This window comes from Podarcis bocagei (genome assembly GCF_964188305.1).
Source record: "Podarcis bocagei genome assembly, chromosome: 16".
Taxonomy (NCBI): Eukaryota; Metazoa; Chordata; class Lepidosauria; order Squamata; family Lacertidae; genus Podarcis; species Podarcis bocagei.
This window is the reverse complement of record NC_138142.1, coordinates 36440022-36463282: the sequence shown is the minus strand read 5'-3', so window position 1 is coordinate 36463282 and position 23261 is coordinate 36440022. Positions and strand designations below refer to the sequence as shown.

General features: G+C 47.7%; 1 protein-coding gene across 1 annotated transcript in view; it reads right to left on the bottom strand.

Annotated features, from left to right (window-relative positions):
* The window catches only part of LOC308575584 (immunoglobulin superfamily DCC subclass member 3-like), a 37259-nt gene extending 14112 nt beyond the window's left edge, over positions 1–23147 (bottom strand). The window contains exons 1-8 of the mRNA XM_081174335.1: positions 22912–23147; positions 14005–14337; positions 11779–11923; positions 10393–10523; positions 9623–9760; positions 9295–9453; positions 1574–1739; positions 174–417 (exon numbers count right to left, since the gene is read on the bottom strand). Coding sequence (XP_081030461.1) covers positions 174–417; positions 1574–1739; positions 9295–9453; positions 9623–9760; positions 10393–10523; positions 11779–11923; positions 14005–14337; positions 22912–22963 — 1368 coding nt within the window. The 5' untranslated portion in view covers positions 22964–23147. The remainder of the gene's footprint in view (positions 1–173; positions 418–1573; positions 1740–9294; positions 9454–9622; positions 9761–10392; positions 10524–11778; positions 11924–14004; positions 14338–22911) is intronic.
* Between the last annotated feature and the right edge of the window lie 114 nt (positions 23148–23261).

Sequence of the window (23261 nt, the reverse complement as noted above, 5' to 3'; positions counted from 1 at the left end):
CTACCCAACCGCCCGCTCTGATCTGGCACCGTTACAATCTGCCTTCCGCATTTGGAAGAAAATGAAATCTTTTGCTGCGGCACCATCCCTGGCATACATAGTCCATGAAACCTGCGCCTGGAAAGTGAACCTTGGGTGGGAATTTGGGGTGAGGCTCACCACTCACCTCCCGCCTTGCGGATGTGCAGCACGTAACCGATTATGGCCTCTGTCACTTCCATGGGGGGCTCCAGCCAAGACACCTGGATGGAGGTGGTGGAGAGGGCAGTGGCCTGGACCCCTTCTGGGGAGCTGGGGAGCTCTTTGGACAGGGCCACGGCTAGCCGGGCGCTGGCCTGGTTGGTCCCTGCGCTGTTTTCCGCAATGCACTGGTAGATGGCTTCATCCGCTGAGGTAATCCGCTGGATCATCAAGGTGCTATGGAAAGGGTTTTTTTGAGGGGAAAGAGGCATCAGCGAGACAAAGACAGAAGGTGTTGTGGCAGAAGAGGTGGAAAGTCTTCTCTTTGGTTTAGAAAAAGGCACAAGTGTGCTGATTTTCATTTTGAAAACACCTGGTTCGGCAGGTGCCGGCTTTAACCACTGTTAAGGAACTCGTCTGCCTTGACTGTTGTGAACATGGCACTGAATTTTGAATTACTATTTTTTGTAGCCTGACAGTCAGTGACAGAGAAAAGGGAGGTAAATGTCCCCAAATGAATAAATGAGTAATTTGGAATATGCAGAATACAAAAAAATAAATTTAAGGAACCACAGAAAGAGGGGGGAAGGAAGTCAGGTTTCAAAATGTTAAAATGATTGGAAAATTATTGAAATGAATAAAATTGAAAATTATTAATAATAATAATAATAATAATAATAATAATAATAATAATAATGGAATGCTGCGACTGTCCTATGCTTCCAGGATTTTTTAAAAAATGTTTTATTGTTTTACTAAGTATACAACAAGACTAACAGAGTATTCCAACAATTCAACAGGGGGGAAAGTAGAGCATGGTCAGGTATAAGGTAAGGAGATGAAAGACAGAAAGAAAAAATATTAAAAGAAGCCTGTACAACAGAGGCAACATGGCAGTATTCCAAGATAAGACACACGGAGTGGATCAGAAACTCATATAATCAAAAACAGCAGCAGATGAAATCATATTTGGATGGAATTTGCCATCTGCGTTGTTTAACAAACTGATGGAGAAAAGGGAGATAAAGAGTTCTTAATGGCTGAGAAATGTCTGTCTGTCTGTCTGTCTCTCTCTCTCTCTCTCTCTCTCTCTCTCTCCCTCCAGCCTTTGGAAAGTTACACTCTTCCTGTGTTTCCTGAATATACACAGACACAGACACAGACACAGACACAGACACACATCCCTCTCTCTACATAGGGCTCCTTCAGCAGGAAGTAGGATGGGGACAAAACTAGAATTAGTTGACTCTCCTCTGCTTGGCTCTGGCGCCCCCTACTGCTGGGCTCCCTGCCTTCCGTCCCACCAGACCCCACAGGGCACCAGCTGCCACCACTGCCCAGCCCTGGCTTAATCCTTTCTAAGTGTGTTCCCTGAGGACGTTCCCAGTCTCACCTGTTGTTGTGCGTCAGCTTGATGTTCTCGCCGGGCGCCAGGACCTTGCCGTTCTTCAGCCAGATCAGGTGGGGTTCCGGCACACCTTGGGCCACGCAGGTGAAAATGGCGCTGCTGCCGGGGGGCTTGGAGACGGATTGGGGCCATTGCACAAACTCCGGCGGGGCTGAGGTGGAGAGGAGGGCAGGAAGGGAAGTTTAGTCCTGGTACCAAGCCAACATCTTAGGAATATTACCGGCAATGGCTGCTTTGAAAAAAGCAACCCTGAGGGCATAAGAACATGAGAAGAGTATCATCCTTCTCTAAACTAAATGAAGACCTCTCTGCCCTGCTTGATCTGCCTTATCTAATTTATTGGATCTGTCTATCCACCCATAAATGTTCAGAGAAGGGTGGCCAGGGTCGAAGCTCCCAAGCTCAGAGATTTTGCTTTGTATGCAGAAAGGTCCTCTGCAGGGCTGGATTTAGATTTGATGAGGCCCTTGGCTACTGAAGGTAATGGGGCCCTTTATATGTCCAGCTGTCCTTCGTCAACAACAAATTGTCTGTTTCTTGCTGAATATATGCTACATGGTAATGTATGGACCTAATAGGTATCTTAAGCCGTTTGCGCATGTTGCCATGCAACCAGTCCATGCAGAATGTAGGCACCCTATATATAGAAAGGAGCAAACCTGTGATATTTTAGGGAGCAGGCTAGCAGGCGAGACCCATGACTTACATCAGGGGTCAGCAAACTTTTTCAGCAGGGGGCCAGTCCACTGTCCCTCAGTGCTTGTGGGGGCCGCACTATATTTTTTTTGGGGGGGGGATGAACAAATTCCTATGCCCCACAAATAACCCGGAGATGCATTTTAAATAAAAGAACACATTCTACTCATGTAAAAACACACTGATTCCTGGACCATCCGCGGGCCGGATTTAGAAGGCAATTGGGCCGGATCCAGCTCCTGGGCCTTAGTTTGCCTACCCATGACTTACATCATGGGTGCCTACACAACACAAAACACTGCCGCTGTATGTAGGTTTTATTTTATTTGTTTTTTATCTTATATTTTGGAAATGTACACCCAGGTGTGTGTTTTCCTTTAATTTTTTTTGGGGGGGGGCCAAAAGAGTGGGGCCCTGAGCTAGTTGTGACTTGGTATAAGCTCCTATTCTGAAGGGGGCTATAGCTCAGCAGCCAAACATCTGCTTTGCATGAGCTCCTTAGAGAAAAATGTGTGGGACATAAATGCAAAAAAAATAGAAGGGGGGTTGGAGTCATGTACATGCATAAACACGCATGGAATTGCGTGTGCGCACCCCGTGTCTCTCCCCTCGGCGCATCCACACCCGCATGGCACTCTGTGGACCAACGCCACAGTTTCTCGTGACCCTTTCCGAATCTGCCCTTGCCCTGCTCCCTTCTCTTCCAGCTCCGAGGACTCAGATGTGCCAAAAATAATGTCCATTGCCCATTTCGCAGCCTCTCTCTCCCTCAGGATCTGGTTGCCGGGGTCACCTCCCTCCTTCCCCCCCCCCGCCCCAGGGGGTGGGGGGTGGGGTAGTGGGGCAGAGTTCCCGCTAGACACAATTACAAATCCACTCAACCCTGTCAGACGCACGAACTCTCTCTCTCTCCCTCTCTTTGCAAATCCTGCATTATGCAAAATGCACACAAATTGCACAGAAACAAGGCCCTGGAAATTTCGTACTGTTCACGGGTTTTTTTAAAAAAAAAAGTTTTCAAAGAAGAGGGAGTTACACACACACACAGAGGAGCAAAACAGCTCTCTGCAATGGGCAGAAAATAAAATAACCCCCTCATTTATTAGATTTCCCACATCGTTCTTAGTTTCTGACCCTCCCCCCCCCCTTCTCTGGATCCACCAAAATGCTTTCCTGGTTCTCCTTCGCTAAGAAACTAAAAGAAATCATTGTGTTAAGCGAATGCAACTCGTCCTAAATCATCTCCCCCCGCCCCCCATCCTGAATTGGTGCTTCCGTTTGCTCCGAAAGCAGCCAATTTCTCTCTCTGGGCTCATCCACACAGTCGTTTAATGTGGGCAGTAATCTTCCTGAGCCTCCTTTAATTCTCTGTTGTCCTTATGACACTCTAACCACTACGCTACATTTAGTTGGCTACGACCCACATTCAAAGCATTGCTCTACCACTTTAAACAGTCACGGCTTCCCCCAAAGAATCCTGGGAACTGTAGATGGTTAGGGGTGATGAGAGTGGTTAGGAAGTCCCACTCGCAGAGGTCCAATTCCCAGAATTCCCTTGGAAAAGGGATTGACCGTTTGACCACTCCAGGAATTGTAGCTCTGTGAGGCGAACAGGGGTGTCCTCACAACTCTCAGCACCCTTAACAAACTACTGTTCCCAGGATGCTTTGGGAGAAGCCAAGACTGCTTGAAGGTGTATGCATATCCTTCAACCTTTCTCCGATGAAAATAGGGGCGTCCCCTTCCATAATGATAATTTTTACAATATACCCCACACATCTTACTGGGTTGCCCCAGCCACTCTGGGTGGCTTCCAACACATATAAAAACATAATAAAACATTAAACATTTTTAAAGCTTCCCTATACAGCACACCAAAGTGCAAGTAGATAAATAGGTACCACTCCAGCAGGAAGGTAAACGGCGTTTCCGTACGCTGCTCTGGTTTCGCCAGAAGTGGCTTAGTCATGCTGGCCACATGACCCAGAAAAACCGTCTGCGGACAAACGTCGGCTCCCTCGGCCAGTAAAGCGAGATGAGCACCGCAATCCCAGAGTCGTTCGCGACTGGACATAACTGTCAGGGATCCTTTACCTTTACAGTGGTACCTCGGGTTACAGATGCTTCAGGTTACAGACGCTTCAGGTTACAGACTCCGCTAACCCAGAAATAGTACCTCAGGTTAAGAACTTTGCTTCAGCATGAGAACAGAAATTGTGGGCTGGCAGCGCAGCGGCAGCAGAAAGTCCCATTAGCTAAAGTGGTACCTCAGGTTAAGAACAGTTTTAGATTAAGAACGGAGCTCCAGAATGAATTAAGTACTTAACCCGAGGTAACACTGTATACAGGATTGTCTTCAGATGGTTTGAGGGGTCTGATAACTTCATACCCTCCATCATTTTAGGACATTCCAGGCTCAAATCAGAAACCGGGATGGCTTCTCTAAATCAGGGATGTCCCTGGAAAATAGGGGCACTTGGAGGCTCCGTGTATGATGATGCTTTAAGTGCAGTTTGCTAAGGGTCTGAGAGTTGTTAAGAGACCCCCTCTTCCCCTCCAATACCCAGAGTTCCCTGGGGTGCTAAACCACACTGGGAATTGTAGCTCAATCAGCCCTGAGTGCTCACTGGAAGGACAGATCATGAAGCTGAGGCTCCAATACTCTGGCCACCTCATGAGAAGAGAAGACTCCCTGGAAAAGACCCTGATGTTGGGAAAGATGGAGGGCACAAGGAGAAGGGGACGACAGAGGACGAGATGGTGGGACAGTGTTCTCGAAGCTACCAGCATAAGTTTGACCAAACTGGGGGAGGCAGTGGAAGACAGGAGAGCCTGGCGTGCTCTGGCCCAGGGGGTCACAAAGAGTTGGACATGACTAAACGACTAAACAACAACAGCAAACTCCAGATCCCAATATTCTCAGAGGGAAATCAACAAATTTTAAGGCAATATGATACGGCTCTAAGGCATGGGATGTGGCCTCCTTTAAGTTTTGAACTGGACTTTTTGGAGCCATTTTCGAAAGACATCTAAATCTCTCTTTGAGGGGCAGGCCGGCTGCGGAAGGAATCGGGCTCAGCACCGCAGATCCATGGATCTGTCCTGGTCCCCCAGCTGCGCCACAGCCGAGAGGAGCCCCTCTCAACATCCCCCCACCCACCCCTGGCCGCAGCGTGGGAGCGGCCTCGGAGGCAGATGTCACATTGAAAGGCCTGACACCCTCCAGAAAAGAAGCTTTAAGCTTGCGAGACGGGCCGCATCTCATTAGCTCGCCAAAGGGCTGGGAAATGCACAGCGGCCCCCTCCCCGCCTCGCCCCCCAAACAAAGGAGAGGAGAGACGGCCCCTCACTTGAAAATGGCTTTGTCGTCCAGACGGGACCGGCATGGCAATGGAGGGGAGCGAGAGAGCGAACTCTGCCCTTTCCCTGTGCCCCATAGAATGCGCCAGAGGAATCTGCGCACCCTCTCACATGCCCAGCAACCACCCTGAAACATATGCTCGCTCGGACCCTTGCTCTTGGTGGAGCTGGGAGATAACAGGAGGTCAGGAAGCAGGGAGTTTAAAAGAATCTGAAGGGACATAGAGATACCCCCCGGCCTTCTGGATAGCCCCCTAGCCATCGCTCAGGAATACAGCACCTGCCTTGCAGACAGAAGGTCCCAGGTTCTCCAAGTAAGGCTAGGAGTTGTCCCACACCTGAAAACCTGGAGAGTCACTGGCCTTTGTTCAAAAGATTGAGGACTAGAACCTTGCATTCTTTTTTAAGGGAAGGGTTGCAGCTGGGTGGGAGAGAATCTGCTTTGCCTGCAGAAGGTTCAGCCCCCAGCTTCTCCAGGAAGGCCTGAGAGTCGTCCCTTCCCTGAAACCTTGGGCTGCCGGTCAGTGAGGACAACGGTGAGCTAGCTGGGTCAAGAGCCTGACTCTGGCCAAAGTGGCTTCCTCTGCTCCGAATGCCACAGAACACCTGCTATGAATGCAGAAGATTCAATCTCTGGCATCCGTGGTTAGAAGCAGGCAGGCAATGGCGAAGAGCCTTTATAACCTGAGCGGCTAGATGGATGCTGCCAGTCTGAGCAAGCAATACTAGCCTAGGTGAATAAATAGGTCAACACCACAATTGCCTCATTACATAAATCATGTTCCGAATACCACAACACACATGTAACTGGCTGTAAAGTAGCATATATAATATATGTAATAAAACTGTAATTGTCATATCAAAAAATTGCAAAGCACAGTTCCTGGTGGCAATAACATATCATATTACTATTAATATGTTTTGTGTGTGTTGTGGTGTTCTGAACATGATTTACGTAATGAGGCGGTTGTGGTGTGTGTTGACCTAGCCATTTGCCATGGCTGTTTCTATTGGTATAATTTAGGTAATTAATGATGTTACATATTAATAGTTTGATTATTACAATATAAAAAGTGGAAACAGCAATGGCTATGTGTTGTGGTTTTCTGTAGGTGAATAAATAGCCTGACATACTCTAAGTCACCTTCCTAATGTTCCTTTCATCTCCGCAATATATCGTTTTTAATTCTATTCATTGCATTTCTATGGCACCTTTTCCTCCGAAGAGCTCAAGGGCAGCTGCATGGCATAGGGGGAATTCGAACCCTGATCTTGCCCAGGTCCTAATCCGACGCTCTAACCACTGCGCCACACTGGGAGAGGGACCCACTGTCTCAACAGCCTGACTCCCCCCACCCCCTTTTTAATCTAGGCAGCAGGCCTCTAAGCCATCCCATTCTGCACCTGAACACTTCTGATAGCTTAGGGGGCCGACCCCCACGCCGAACACCTCTTTGCCTCTTAACAATGGACTGATACTCCTATTTTTTCATTTTCACCTCCAAGTCCATATTCATGTGTCATCCTAGAGAGAAGAAATCGAAGGGGATCTGGCAGCAGTGTGTGTGTGTGTGTGTGTGTGTGTGTGTGTGTGTGTGTGTGGACGAGGAGGTCATGACCTCTGCTCTTTCACCCCGCAAAGTCAAGTGTGCCATTCCCAGCTGAGACATGCCGGCCAAACCTCGGAGACTCCATCTTCACCCACCTTCTCATCGCACCCTTGACCTCTCCTGCGGACCCTTGAACAGCCACAGCTCACGTGCTGGAGGGGGTAGAGGAAGGCTTACGGGGCATTCCTGCATCCCTTGACTCCCCAACACAGACCGCTGCTTTCTTCACACACACACACACACACACACACACACACACACACCTTTGTATGAAAACAGAGCCCTGGCAATTCCGAATTCACCGCCACCGCAAGGGGTCCATTTGGCCGACGCCGTTCTCCTGACAGGGTTGTGGGGTGGCTGTTTTGGGTTTTTTTTTTTGCTCCCATCAATCACCCCCAGGCCCTTTTGTCCTCAGCGCATGGGTCATGGAATCGACCCCACATCTCTTTATCTGAGCCACGGCCCAGAATCGATGGCCGCTCTGGGGGCAGGTTCGATCCTGCCTCTCATCAACCCTTGAGATGAGAAAGCGGTGGGGTGGGAGGGGGGAGAGGCAAGGAGAGGGGGCAGCGAGATTTTCTGAAATGAAACTGATATCGGGGACAAAACACCTTGAAGAGAGAGAGAGAGCCAAGACAAGGGGACATTGCAATTTCTGTCGAGCAGAAAATTGAGGAGCAGAGCTGTTCATGGTGAGGCGTCCAGGACTTTGTGTCCGGGAGGCAAAGGTCACCGGGGTTTGTAGCCGGACTTAGGAGGCCTTACGGACTCAGAGATGTTTTTACCAGCGTAATCAGGGATTTTTCATAGGCAAAAACATGGTGGCGGGTCAGGTCACCGGCCGACAGATTCAGAACCCCAGTAAAACATTTATGAGGCTCCAACGAAACCGCTTCACCCCTCTTGATGGCTTGTGTTGACACTGATGGTGGTGATTACTGGGGGGAAGATTAATCAGTGTTAGGGTGGGGGGGGTGAAGGCTTGTCTGTTTCAAAATCCCAAGGGGAGGGGGAAACCTCTTGCCCCTGACGCTCACATAGGCGAAGAGCCTTGAGGGGTTAAACCGAAACAATCCCGCTATCCCCAGTATCCTGATTCCGTCAGGGTGCAGCCCGAAGGTCCACAAGCACAATGGCAACAGCTCTCCCCGGGATCTGGTGTTCAGAGGCAGGCTATACCTGAACATGGAAGTTCTGTTTCCCACCTACCTGGGATATTAAAATAATCACGACAAAGAAGGTTTGGATTCTGCATATCCATTCTAGTCCACTTAGTGTCTAATCGAATGTCTGCTGGTTTTCTGGATTCCTCCACCAGGCATAACCCACATGCTTTCAATTCTACCATAGGGACTAGAAACCTGGGGATTTTTTATATAAAAAAAGCTGCCAAATTCACTTTATCTCATTTTATCATTTTTCCCCAGACAGTTGCAATATCTCCATATCTCCACATCACTTTGAGAGGTGGGCGTGTTACTGGTTTTTTAATAATAATAATAATAATAATAATAATAATAATAATAATAATACAGTGGTACCTTGGGTTACATACGCTTCAGGTTACAGACGCTTCAGGTTACAGACTCCGCTAACCCATAAATATTACCTCGGGTTAAGAACTTTGCTTCAGGATGAGAACAGAAATCATGTGGCGACAGTGTGAGGCCCCATTAGCTAAAGTGGTACCTCAGGTTAAGAACAGTTTCAGGTTAAGAATGGACCTCCAGAACGAATTAAGTTCTTAACCTGAGGTACCACTATAATCCTCAATGGGGATTTTAACCTAGGTTCTAGTCTGGCACTTTAATCAGTACACCACACTGGTTCTGGACAAACTAGGTGTGCTGAGAAAAGGGCATACGCTTTGCACATGCTCAGAATCGCATGCTTCCCTTTAATTTCTGCTCCATGCAGAACGCCGCACACCGCTCGGCACTCTCCCCACCGATGGCAGAAAGGACAAGGAATGCAATGCAGGCCAAGTACTCTAGCCAGACTGGTCCGCCACCCTGGTCCGCTGAGGCCCACACTCACCTTGAACCATGAGGATGCCCTGTGCCGTACGGCGAACCCTGGTGCCAGGCCGGTTGGCGGCGCAGACGTAAACTCCGGCGTGCTTCACAGACACGTCTGAGATCATGAGGTTCCCAGTTCCCAGGACCTGGATCCCTTCGACGCCGATGGACCGCCCGTCTGTGAGGAGAGAGAGAGAAGGCGAGACATTAAGATTTGTAGGGACAACAAGTGTGCCAATGTCACGCAAACATGGGACCTCCACAGAAAAGCTTCTCTCTCCCTCCATAATGGCATGAGGTCTGGTTACACACATATGATCTCTCTCTCTCTCAATTTCCTCACTCACCCAAGCGACTCCAAGACACAATCGGCCGAGGGTTGCCGGTAGCGATGCATTCCAAGATGGCCGTCTGATGCACTGTGATGGTCAGGTTCTGTGGGCCGGAGAGGATGACCGGCTCCTTGTAGAGCTTGGCTACTGAGACTGGTGAGAGAGAATGGAGGGAAAATGAGGTGGGTGCCTCGTCCCCCTGAACTTTTGAGCCCATCATTTCCAGAAAGCAATCCGAGCTTAGCATCTGAAAGAGGCAGCTCTTACTAATCTGCCAGTTACGGTTTCCCTCGGTTCCTCGTTATTCCTTGATTCAGCCATAGGGACTGACAACTTGGACCTTTCTTTAATTAATGCTGTCTGTTCATTTTGGCTTCTTGTTTCCCCAGAGTTCAGTCCAGTTCTCCACATTTCCACATCAGCTTGCAAACTTCTTTTCTAAGCCCTCACACAAAAAAATTCTCAGTATTTTAGCGTGCGTTTCTCCTGATGGACATATATATTTTTTTCTTTGCCGTTCTTCCTAATGCAAGGCATCTTTCTGTGTTATTTGTATCCATTCTTAGCCCTGCTCAGAGTAGGCCCACCCAAGATAACACACATGCCCAATATAGGGTTCTATGTAGCAGTTCTATGTAGAACTTCATAGAATAATAGAATCTTAGAGTTCGAAGGGACCCCACGGTCATTTAGTCCAACCCCCTTCAGTGCAAAGTAATCTCAGATGTGATTCAGCTGTGGGTCCTGCACTGCAAAGGGCTGGATGACCCTCGGCTGATTCTCACCGCTAATGCTCAGCATGGCTTCCTGGCTGTAACGGGTGTTGGCGATGTTGCTGGCCACACAGCGGTAGGTGCCCACGTCGGAACGCCGCACGCCCGTGATCTGAAGGATCCCGGTGGGGAGCAGCGTGTACCTGGCAGAATTAGGAAGAGAGAGAATGAAACAGAGAAGAGGTTGGAAGTGGGTCTCCCGCCTCCCCTGGGCCAGTGGGTAGAGTGAATCCCCTTTGAAGGAAGGCTACAGCCTTTGGGACTTGGAGATGGCTTATGATGATCAGTGAAACGGATAATGTGGATAGGGGAAAATGGAAGGGAGAAGGGAAGCAGGACAAATCCACCAACTCTGCTAAGTGACTGGCAGCTGAGTGAGGCCCAGGTAAAGGTAAAGGTAAAGGGACCCCTGACCAGTCGTGGCCAACTCTGGGGTTGCGGCACTCATCTCGCTTTATTGGCCAAGGGAGCCAGCGTACAGCTTCCAGGTCTTGTGGCCAGCATGACTAAACCGCTTCTGGTGAACCAGAGCAGCGCATGGAAACGTTTACCTTCCCGCCAGAGTGGTACCTATTTATCTACTTGCACTTTGACATGTTTTTGAACTGCTAGGTTGGCAGGAGGTGAAGCCCAGGACTTTGCCCCAAAGTCCTGCCTTGGTATATATATATATATATATATATATATATATATATATATATATATATAAAAGCTTTCATTAATTTTTCTGTTTTACAATTTCAAACCAACATTTTACAAACTTTAAACTATCCAATGACTTCCCTTCTTCTCTTTCCGTTTTACATATCTTACATCCACCTGCATATTTTGTTATAACCATTCAAATCAATTTTCCACCCTTACACCCATCAAGAATTATTTACTCTGTTGAATTTATCTTAACACTGCTGGCATTTTCAGCTGTACACAGCTATTTCCCATGTACTCAATAAATGTTTTCTAATCTGCTTTATACATACTGTATTTTTCCGTCTATAAGACACCCCCATGTATAAGATGCCCCCTATTTTTGGGGACTCAGATTTAATAAAATGAGGGGAGATGTATCCCTGTATAAGACGCCCCCTATTTTTTGACATTATTTTAAAGGGGGGAAACCTAGTCTTGTACACGGAGAAATATGGCATGTTCTTCTTCCTCTTTTATGCTGTATGTTAAACCTGCAAGTTGTGCCTATTCTATCAACTTGAGTTGCCCGTCCTCTTTAGCTGGGACGTCGCTCCCTTCCAAAGTCCTGCCTTGTTGGTTATTGCTGATTCCTGGGACGCTTCCTTCCCTCGCCTTATGCTCACTCACCACAAACCAAATCCGTAACACACAAGCCCACCAGTCCCCTCCAACGTTACCACCAGCACCCAGGTCCATTCAAGAGCTCACCGGTAGTCATCCGTCAGCAGGGCTGTGCGGTTGCGCTCCCAGGTTATCGTGGCTTCAGGGACGCCCTGGATGAAGCACTGGAACCGGGCGACGCCTCCCTCTTCTACAGCCATGGATTCCGGGTGCATGTGGAATTTGGACAGAGCTGCGGGGAGAAACAAGGCGCGATCACCACTGCCACCCCCAGGACTCATGCGGAGCTCCCCCCAGCAAAGTCGCCTGCATCATCTACAGTTGAATTTTGGCTCCCAAACTGAGCGCAGGACGCTCCTGCAGCCAATCGGAAGCGGCGCCTTGGCTGTTGAACGTTTTTGGAAGTCAAATGAGTGGGGATGATTAAGGAGACAGGAGAGGATATATTACAGTGGTGCCTCGCAAGACGAAAAGAATCCGTTCTGTGATTCTCTTCGTCTAGCGGTTTTTTCGTCTTGCGAAGCAAGCCCATTGACAGATTAGCGGATTAGCGCTATTAGCGGCTTTTAGCAGTTTATCTGCTGATCGGATCAGCTGATAAGCGGCTTAGCGGCTTAGAAAAAGGGGGGGAGGAAAAAAAACCAGCAGGAACTCGCAAGACATTGTCGTCTTGCGAAGCAAGCCCATAGGAAATTCGTTTTGCGAAGCACCTCCAAAACGGAAAACTCTTTCGTCTAGCGAGTTTTCCGTCTTGCGAAGCATTCGTCTTGCGGGGCACCACTGTATTTAATGATATCCTTCCTAACTTGCGCTAGCAAGTTCCATATTCCAGCAGAGTTCCAAACATCCCCCTTTTTAAATTACGCAGTGCAGCAATCAGCTTGATGCTGGCTCATCTGTGTCTTACTATTAAAGATCCCTTCCTGGTAAATTCCCTTCTAATCCCTCTTAAAAAGAATAAACACAAGAATCTGATTAATGTTAATATAAAAGTAGTTTACTCACAGATTCATTCAGGTTCACAGACCTATCCCTGAAGGCAGGCTTAGGTTACATAACAACTAGAACTATTCCATAAAGGAGTTAGTCCCAACAAGTGACTGCGACCAAGCAGTCCCTTCTCCAAACACACAGCAACATACAAAATGGAGAACACACACCAATCAGAACATGGAGGCCATGTGCTCCTCCATGCTAGTGCAACACAACACACCCTCTTCAAGTCACATGCAGTGGAAGTCTGTCCCAGCTCAGGAGGAAACAGGAAGTCTTCTCCTGAGTGGGACAAAACATCTCCTAACATGTCCACTGTAGGAATGTTGTATTGCTGTAAGTTTTACATCCCACAGAACGGACTTCCGGAACAGATTCTGTTCAAGAACCAAAGTACAGCTGTACGTAGAACCGTCAGCATCCATGGCACTTTTGGGAGCGGAAGCCCCTGCCCCAAGGACATTACAGTCCGTGTGGTGTAAGAGATGGAGGAAGAGATCCGAGACCCAAGGACATTACAATCCAAACTTGGATTGGTGGGAGAAGACTAATAATGGTCAGCAAGACAGTTGGAACAGAGGGAGCTGCCTCATATGGAGTCAGGCCATTGGTCCATCAAGTTCAGTACTGCCTACACCAGGTTTCCTCAACCTCGGCCCTCCAGATGTTTTTGGCCTACAACTCCCATGATCCCTAGCTAGCAGGACCAGTGGTCAGGGATGATGGGAATTGTAGTCTCAAAACATCTGGAGGGCCGAGGTTGAGGAAGCCTGGCCTACACTGAGTGGCAGTGACTCTCCAGGAGGTCTCTCCCAGACTTACCTGGAGATGCTGAAGATTGAACCCAGGTCCTTCTGCCTGAGGAGATTTCTGAGGGCCAGACAGAAAGGTCTGGAGAGCCGAATATAACCTCCCTCAGGCCTGAGCGCCTCCACCCCGATGTATAAATTACAGAGTTAATAAAAAGCATGGAAACAAAACAAGAAAACATTCCCACCAGGGGTGGACTTGGTTAATTTTTTCGTAATATGGCACCCTGCGCAAGGCCAAAATTTGGCACCCTCCCAAAACGGATCTTCCCAATTATGGAACTTCTCCATTTTGGACCCTCTCGGCTTGGCACAAATTTGGCACCACCGAATGGCTCTTCTCCATGATGGATCTTCTCGGTTTGGAGCCCCCTTGGCTTCCTCACCCGTTGTGGGATAACTTCCTGCACCACCCTAAATCCAGCGATGCTCCCAGCCCACCTGCTGCACCCTTTGTGAACCCACAGAATATAGCGCCAAACGACGGCCATCTTGGCCAGCCCAAACTCACTCGCAATTTGCACTCGGGCCTTGCGGCTGACCAGCAGGCCGTAGCGGTTCTGGGCAGTGCAGCTGTACTCTCCGGCGCTGGAGTCGCTCGTGACGTTGGCGTCCGCCACTCCGCCTCCCCGGGGCCGCCGGTGCACGCTTTCCAGCCGCAGGGAGCCGTTGGACAAGATGGCGGCATGGCTGTCGTTGGAGAGGGCCGCCCCGTTCCGGTACCAGGTGATGGCGATGGGTGCTTCACCTTCCACTTGGCAGTGCAAGAGGAGCGGGCGATCTCGGATGGCGATCACGTCGCTGGGCTCCAAGAGGAACGCCAGCTCTGAAGGGTAGGCCAGGCCTGTGAGAAAGAATGAGATTTACAGGACTGGCAAGCCAGACTCCACCATCCATGGTGGTTGTTTGTTTGTTTGTTTGTTTGTTTGTTTGTTTGTTAAGCAACATGGTATTTTGCTTATTTATTTATTTCATAAAATTTGCTTTGAGGGTTGTTGGGTTTCATTTTGCTTTCTTTAAAACCAAGTGGCATACACGTTTTATGAAATAAATAAAACTTGTCTACCGCTTGATCGGAAAACAGAAAACCCTAAGCAAAACCTGAAAGAAATTTACAAAAAAAGAAGAAGAAAACGAATACAAGTATTATTTATTCATTTGCCAAAGCCATTATCGACAACAAAATACATTGCACGGATAAGACAATTGTTAAAACCAGGCATTCTGTCAGAAAAGAGTTTGCTCCCCAGAAGAATTTAACTGGTCGTCTCCACAAAATTTATATACTGCTTGATTGTATAAAAACAACAACCCAAAGAAACCTCAAAGTGCTTTGCAAAATGAAGAATAAAATTATCAGTAAAAACAGCTATTTGAAACATTTTGAAAAATAATTAAAATCAACGATAACCTTTTTTTTTTTTTAAGGCACTCTGCCACTGAGTTACAGCTCTTGCCCTTGAGAGAAAAACAGAACTTCTCTGTACTCAAGCAACAACAAAAACACCTCGTGCTTTCATACATTTGGGTCTATCTAGCTCAATATTGTCTACACTGACTGACAGCAGCTCTCCGGGTTTTCAGGAGAGGGGACAATTCCCAGCTCTACTTAGAGATGGCAAGGACGGAGCCCGGGACCTTTTGCACGCAAAACAGATGCTCTACCTCTTCCCTTAAATACAATAGTAAGGTTCTAGTCCTCATTGTTCTGAACTAAGAGATGATTTTTAAAAAGAGCAGAGGAAGCTGGAGGGAGGAAAAAGTGAGATATAAACGCAGTAAACTAAATAGCAACAATGATAATTAATAACCAACCATGATTATTATTAAATAATAATAATAATAATAATCCAGAGTCAATGCAAGGATGCAACAGCAACAAGCAAAGGACATTGCTCCTTCTCATCCTGCAATTCTCGTGCCAAGACCCCGTCTTCACTGCTCTCCCTCCCCCCCCCAAAAAAACCCCGCATCCCCCTCCCCTTATGTCCCCAAATTGCCTCTGACTGCCAAGGAGCCTTGAACGGGAGTCTAAAATTAGCTCTGGGGACTTGGGGAAGAACAAGGGCAATTAAGAGCCTCTTGGCTTCGGAGTGGGGCGATTTCTATAGCTTCAAAGGGGCTAATCTCGCTTCCTTTCACCCTCACTTCCTGGCCCATACCACACCCCATTGGGGGTCATCGTCCCCTCTTCTCTCTCCACCCCACCCGCCCACCACATCCAAGAGGCATTTCATTCACAAGCCGTGTTTTTTGGCCGCAGACCAAAGAGGGCCAGCTCCGTCTCTGGACACACCCTCCGACAGTCGGGGTGTCTGCCAAAAAAAGGGACAAAAAAGGAGGAAGGAAGTTGGATTTGGGGTGAGGGGTGGGTTGGCACCACGCCGAAATGATGCGCTCCCAGCACGCTCTGCCACACGTCGGCTTGCGGCCCGGACTTGGAGGGGTTGAGGGCATGTGGGCAAGGGCTCCAAGCTGGTGTGGTGCTTGTAAGGCAATAATAATAATAATAATAATAATAATAATAATAATAATAATAATAATAATAATAATTTATTCTTTATATCCCGCCCATCTGGCTGAGTTTCCCCAGCCACTCTGGGCGGCTTCCAATCAAGTGTTAAAAACAATACAGCATTAAACATTTAAAACTTCCCTAAACTGGGCTGCCTTCAGATGTCTTTTAAAGAGAGGGTAGCTGCTTATTTCCTTCATATCTGGAGGGAGGGCCACTACCAAGAAGGCCCTCTGTCTGGTTCCCCGTAACCTCACTTCTCGCAATGAGGGAACCGTCAGAAGGCCCTCGGCGCTGGACCTCAGTGTCCGGGCAGAACGATGGAGGTTGAGATGCAATGGATTTTTAGGGAGAAGAGTCGGTGGAAGAAGATTGGAAGAAATTTAAAGACTACTTACAGAAATATTGCAAAATTAATGAATGTTAGAATGATGTCTGAATGAAGTTAAGTGGTTTTAACAGCAATGTTATTAAGGTGTGTGTAAAAATGGATTGTTAACAGGTGAAAATCCAAACATAATTTATTAAGTTAAAGGATTAAGATAAAAACAAAGAGGGAAAGAAATTGCTGAATTAATTAATAGAACTGGAATACAAAAAAGGGAGGTGTGAGGAGGTCAGGGAAGCAAGGAAATGAAATGTAAGGTACGGAAAGATTGATGTGTTTTTTAAATGTTTATTATCTTTTTTCTGTATTTTTTCCTTCTTTTTTATTTATTTCTTTTTTCTTTTTCTCGTTTTATTTATGTAATCTTTTCTTTGAAACTTTATTAAATATCATATAAAAAAATAAAAAAAGAGAGACGCAATGGATTTTAAGGCAGAGTTTTGGGGGTCCCACTCAGCCGAATGAGCATGAGGGTCCTCAGACACAGTGGGACAGGTTGGCAGCAGGCGGTGTGCCCTCTAAACATGTGTGAGTTGGCGATGTGGGCTCCATCACACCTGGAGCGTAACAAAGCTGACTTATAGGTGTCACACACACACACACCGGGTCTGCCTAGGCCCGTTCTAACTCCCCTGCCTAGCCATGACTCTCCCAGGGTCCCAGGCCCGGAAAGATCGTTCCAAAATCCCCAGCTCTAAATCCTTCTCTAACTAGAGAGGCCCAGGATTGAACCCAGGAGCATCAAATCTTGTGCTTTACCACTAAGGAACACTGGTATTAGTTTTCTACCATCGGCCTACTGAGCCCAGTGTTGCCTACACGGACTGGCAGAGGCTTTCCGGTCTTTCTCCAGCCCTAGCTGGAGATGCCTGGGATTTGCTACAAGGAAAGCGTGTGGGTTAGCCCTGAGCTATGATCCTTTTCCTCAGTAGGTAGAGCGTGAGACTCTTAATCACAGGGTTGTGGGTTCGAGCCCCATCTTGGGCAAGGGGTTCCTGAATTGTGGGGGGTTGGACTAGATGATCGCGGTGGTGGCTTCCAGCTCTACGATTCCATGATTCTATAAAACACATTCAGATCACGGTCCTCACGTTTGTAAAGAAAGGGATGGTTTGATCAGAACAAAAGGAGGCTACTTCATCACAAAGTTAGCCCATTGGCCCAGCCAGCTCAGTGCACTGACTGGCAGCTGCTCTCCAGGTTTTCAAGCTGGGTTGCTACCTGGAGATGTCAGGATTTGAACCCAGAACCTTCTGCGTGCTCTGCCACTGAACTACAGTCTACCCATGACAAAATAAATAAAGTCAGGTTCTACTTCTGAGACGAGTCCCTGGTTCACTCCTTGGCTGGAAGTTTCCCCTGCCTGAAACCCAGGACAGCTGCTGCCAATCAGTGTAGACTGACTATAGACTGATAGTGTAAACAATGTTGAGCGAGATGGGCTAAAGCTTTGACTCAAGTCAGCTTCCAAGTTAAGCCAGCCGTTTATCCAGCACCATGAGCACCAGAATTTTATTTTATTTTATTTCTGTGCCACCCTTCCTCATCATAAGATTTCAGGGGGGCTCATAGCAGCTCACTTCACTTCTGGGGCCTGAGCTCAGCAGCGGCGCCTAAAATTCCTAAAAAGCAAAGTCAAGTCGCCGGACTTTCTGCTCAGGTTCCCTCCTCAGGCTCAGCCCAGGGGAGAGGGCCTTCTTCTCCGCAGGATCCCTGGGGTGTCCACACACGGGTGCTGCCCACGTGGCCGCCCCAGACAACCTCCCTCTCTTTCCCCCCCAACCCCATAAGCTCCCAAACCAAACAGATGGAAAGTGCTGTGCGAAGTGGGGGGAAATAAATAAAGAGACTTTAATCCCCTCAGAGGGAGGGCCGCTCGCTCAGCCGGCCGGCCGGCACAAAGTTAAACTCCGGGCGATGACAATGGGCTCTGTGGAGAAAAGGGGGGCGAGGGAGGTGGGGAGACGGGATTGCCCCCCCTTGACATCTTGATGGATGCCACCATTCAAGGCCGCCTTAGCAACTGCATGGCTGGCCGGGGAGGCCCCATAGCCCGGCTGTTGAGAGAGGCTTTGCGGGGGGCCCGGCATGGCGGACAATGGGCTGGGTCAGAAGGGGCCGAGGCAGGCCCTATTGTCCCGTCCCCTGCTCGGCAGCCCCCCGCCTTCCCCGCGCCCCATCTGCCGGCCCACGTGACGGGCTCGGGGTGAGGTTCCCATGACTTGCCCCATCACTCATGAACGTGGGTCTCCATGTCGGACCCTCGCCTCCGCCCCGCCATCGGTCACGGGCCTAGGCTGGCCGCCCCCCACCCGGTCACACACCCACTGTCCCACAGGCTGGGCCAAAGAAGGGGGTTACGACCCCCAGGTTTCGCCTCCTTTCTAAGTCCCCTCAGGCAGAGTGCCTTTGGACTTGATGTCGGGGCGCAACCATTCGTGAAATGGAGCCAACGGGCCTGTGACGAGGAGAGGGTGCGAGGCTTGGCATGTGCTGGCCAGAGTTGGGGGGCTGCGTACACACCCCACGTTTAAAGCACACTTGAAGTGCCGGCAGACGCCCTAAGGATCTGGGAACTGTAGCGTGCCCAATTCGCAGCCCCCTGACCAAACTAAACATGGTAGGCCGTTGCACTCAATTTTGCATGACCCTGGGAAGCCTAAGGTCTCCTTGGGCAGCCTACACACTGTTTATTTCAAGCACAAGGCTTACCCTAAAGAATCCTGGGAACTGTAGGTTGCCCCTCAAAGACCTACAGTTCCCAGCACCCTCAGAAAACTAGAGTTTGCGGGATTCCCCAGTTCTGCTTGGAAGAAAGGGGGTTCACTTAGAATAAGGGTCAGGCTGGGAAACACAGTTTTGTACTAGGAGCTCATGAAAAAAGAGCCCGGGAGTCAATGTTCTGCCCCTGCTTCTAATTCCCCATAATACTGTATATCCAAACAGCTGGGGAAATTCTCTTTCTCTGTCTCTCTCTTTCCAGGGAAGTTTGGCAACTTAAATAAGAGTTTGCCTTGTTCTCTCTCTCTCTCTCTCTCTCTCTCTCTCTCTCTCTCTCTCTTTCCCAGAGGCATCTGCCACAAAATATTGGCAATTCTGGGATGGGGTAGTGTGGAGTAATTTGCCATGTCTCTTAGGGGCCCCTAGGTATCCTGTGAGGGCCCCGCACATCCCACAACAAACAGGGGTTGGAAAATGTGGTTTGAACCAGCGTTGAATTTCTGACCACCACTATACTACCATGCTATACATGATTATCTCTCCACTATCACCTTCATTCTAAATCATGCTTTAACTTCATCTGCCAAAATACAGGGGGGCTGTTTCAAATGCCAGCCCAGTCCCTGTTTTTGTGTTGTGGTTTTTTAAGGGTGCAAGCTGAAGCGGAAGCAATGTTTTTGTGTCTGTCTAATTCTGGTGCAATCAACATTAATAATAATAATTATATATTGGGCAACACCCTCTGGGGGAGTAGGAATTTGCTCCCCGCCCCCTGCTCCCATTTGAGTTTGGTTGTCTCTGAAAGAGCATGTCAGGATTCTGAAATCAATCCGGTACCCACATCACTGATTTAGTGATAGGGCATTCCCCCCTTCCACCACAACTGACGCCATGAAAATGCACCAGTCCCAAATGTTGCCTCTTCCATCATCTGCCTTAGCTATAAACCATTGCAGATATTATTATTATTATTATAGCTAATAAAACACATCATGTGTAAGATCACTGAACTCTAGTTTTATTGAGATCATATCCAAGCTACAGTGACTTTGGAAAAACTTTGCTCTAAGAGCGAATGCCTTATATACTCAGTTACATTGCTGGTCCATCTAGCTCAGTAGTTATCCACCTTACTTAGCAGCTCTCTTCCGATGCTACCAGAAGATGCTCTGCGATTGAACATGGGACCTTCTGCACGCAAAGCAAGGCTACAACCTTCCCAAACGGTGTGCAGAAACTTCTAACAAGAGCAATCTGTTTTGTAGATTCTGCAAGGCTGTTTTGTCTGTTTGTTTTCCCCCTGTTGGGCTCACGAGGGGCAACCTTTGGAATTTGCAAACTTCCACGATGGCCTCTTTCAAGCATCATGCTGCCCAGCCAAACAGATCACTTGCGTAAAGTGGGTTAGTTTTAAGAGTTAGGTGGGTGGTGGAAGTAGCTGACTCCAGATATATGTGTCAACTTAAAAGTTTAGCAGTGCAGCATTTAAGATAAGTGCCTTATTATTTCAGCTGCAAATAAAGCTCAGTTTGGGGGGTTTGTTGGGCACTAAGGAACTTTGGATAAAAGAAGAAAAAGTGGAGCAGGTTTTGGCACATATATACATGAGACAAGATGGGTTGGTAACAAATCTTCATTAATATCTTTTTAAGGACCAGTAACGAACTGCATTAACTTACGAATTTTATTATTTCAGTCACAGACCAGTTCCAGCCCACATACAATATCAAGGAAGTCATAAAACACGATAGGGATACATTTGAATTTGCAATTAACTTATTTGCATTTCAAAATCCCAAAACTGACATCTATTTTTAAGGCCTTTGAAAGCACTTAAAAACAAAACAAAACTACACCCACTTCTGACCAGAAATATTATTTTCTTCTTCATGTCCTAGACTAACAGTTCCTAAACTTTCGCCCCCTCCACGGACCACTTAAAATTGGTTGAGTGTCCTGGCAGATAAACTTAACGATTGTTGCAGCAATTGCAACGTGGTGCTGGATGATTTTGAATTGTATTTTTTACTGACACGCCATGGACCATTCAAATGGAATTTGTGGGCTGCTTATGGTCTGCAGACCTCAGTCTGGAAACTCCTTTTCTAGACACAGAGCATTTTTCCAAATTGGTGGGAGGCAAATGATAAGGGTTTGCAGAACGGTAGCTTTATAGCGCAATGATATGGACGCTTGCTCAGATATAAGTCCCACTGTGTTCTGCGGGGCTTGATCTTAAGAAAGTGGACATGAGATTTCAGCCATAGCTGTTGCAAATTTCCCCTTGCCTCTTGAAATCTGCTTCAACTTTTTTTAAAAAGAGCGGTGGTGGTTAAACAAACAAGCAAATGTGTATTTAGGGTGAAACAGGGGGTCAAAATATGAATGGATGTTTCCGTTTTCTCCAGAAGAAGAATAGCACCATAGCACGCCCCAATAAAACACACTAGAGAGTTAGGATCCATTAACTCTTGTGAGTTACAGCCTGCACCAATAGCCCTATAAAATGTGCCGCCAACAAACATCTCTGTGTAGGAGCTCCCAAGTCCTGCTCAGGCAGAGAAATAAACCCAGAAGACCTCTGTTTCCCCAGCCAGCTCTATTAACCTGCGTTAAACACCCTTCTCCTTCCTGTACCCAGAGACGATCCACTGTAGGGTCACAAATTTCATACAGGGTGAGGTTCCTGTGTGCCTGGGACTGAGTTGAGACACGACCAGACTTTGAACCACGAAAGCAAGACGAGAACACTCAGATCAACCCTATCCCAGTTTCCAGAGCACTGAAACAAATTTGTGAATGGGCTACACAACCAAAAAAACACGAGATCTAGCTTTCAGTGGGAGAGAATCCTTGTTCAACCCCCAAACAATCCAATCGGCTTTATTGCCCCCTTCAGAAACCCAAGAGCTTCAAGCTCTAATTGTCCTGTCTTGAGCGGACATCTGGGAGACAGCGAAACAACCCTGTCTAGGACTTGAAAAGAAAGAAACATTTTGCAACTGGCATAACTCCGTCCCATCCATAGACCCTCCTTCCAAATTTCTGGTCCATCCATAGCTTGATTTACGTAGCGGGGGATAAATGAACTGTTTCTTGTCCTGGGGTTGCCACTCTATTGATGCTTATAAACGTCTGTATCCCCCCCCCCCCAATTTGAACGTTCAGAATCTGAGAAAGTTGCCCCGTCAGAGAAGAAATATCAAAACAGAAAAACACAAAATCATCTATTCTCCTCTCATCCCTCCATGCACACAACTGTCAGTCCATCAACTCTTGGTTTGGCAAACCGATCTGTGAACTCAGCCGTAGTAGAGTCGGTTTTCACAATCTCCCAGTCTCCCTCTCCCCAGCTTGCAAATGAATAGAGCTCTCCCAACTCACTAGAGTGGTATTATAACCAGGGGGAATCCTATGGACTTTGAGATTTCCCCCAGACCTAAGTATCCAATATTTGACAATATGCCAAATGCAAATTAAATTTAGACCCAAAGTGACTTGAGATTGCACTGCTATTTGGGAAGGCAGGGGAATAATTTGTTGAAGTTTTTGCAATGAATGCTGGAGGGGGGAGGACATACAACATAATCTCTAACATAACCCATCCCCATCCTCACTGATTTCTCCCAAATCCAGAGTCACTGCACCCACCCCAAAATGGTTCGATTTCACACCACGGAGGAGAAACAGAAGTCCAACGAAGACTTCGTTATCCATACATATACAGAGCTACGTAGGTAGGTGGATTCAAAGTGAATTAAGGAAGATACATATATGTCTGAAAACCCACTTACCCCAATCTTGCAGAAACAGCCCCAAGACCAACCAGCCGCTCCACGGTGACATCCCCCAAAATTTAGCACGGCGGTGGGTAAAACCATGAAAATAGGAAAAATTCCACTTGTATTTCTGAACAAAATACGCCAAAAAAAAGGAAAAAGTTTCTGCAGGAACTTTTTAAGAAAAAGGGTGATCAGGAGGTAATTCCATGTATGAGTTTTGGGCGATCTCTTCCAATTCAGCGAAGCACCCCCCCCCCCCCCAAATAGCAAAAAAGTATTAGTCTTTGGCCTAAACTTGTATATATCTATGTTTTGCACTAGTCTGTGATCATGGCCCGCTTTCTAGTTCCACCCTCCCACCC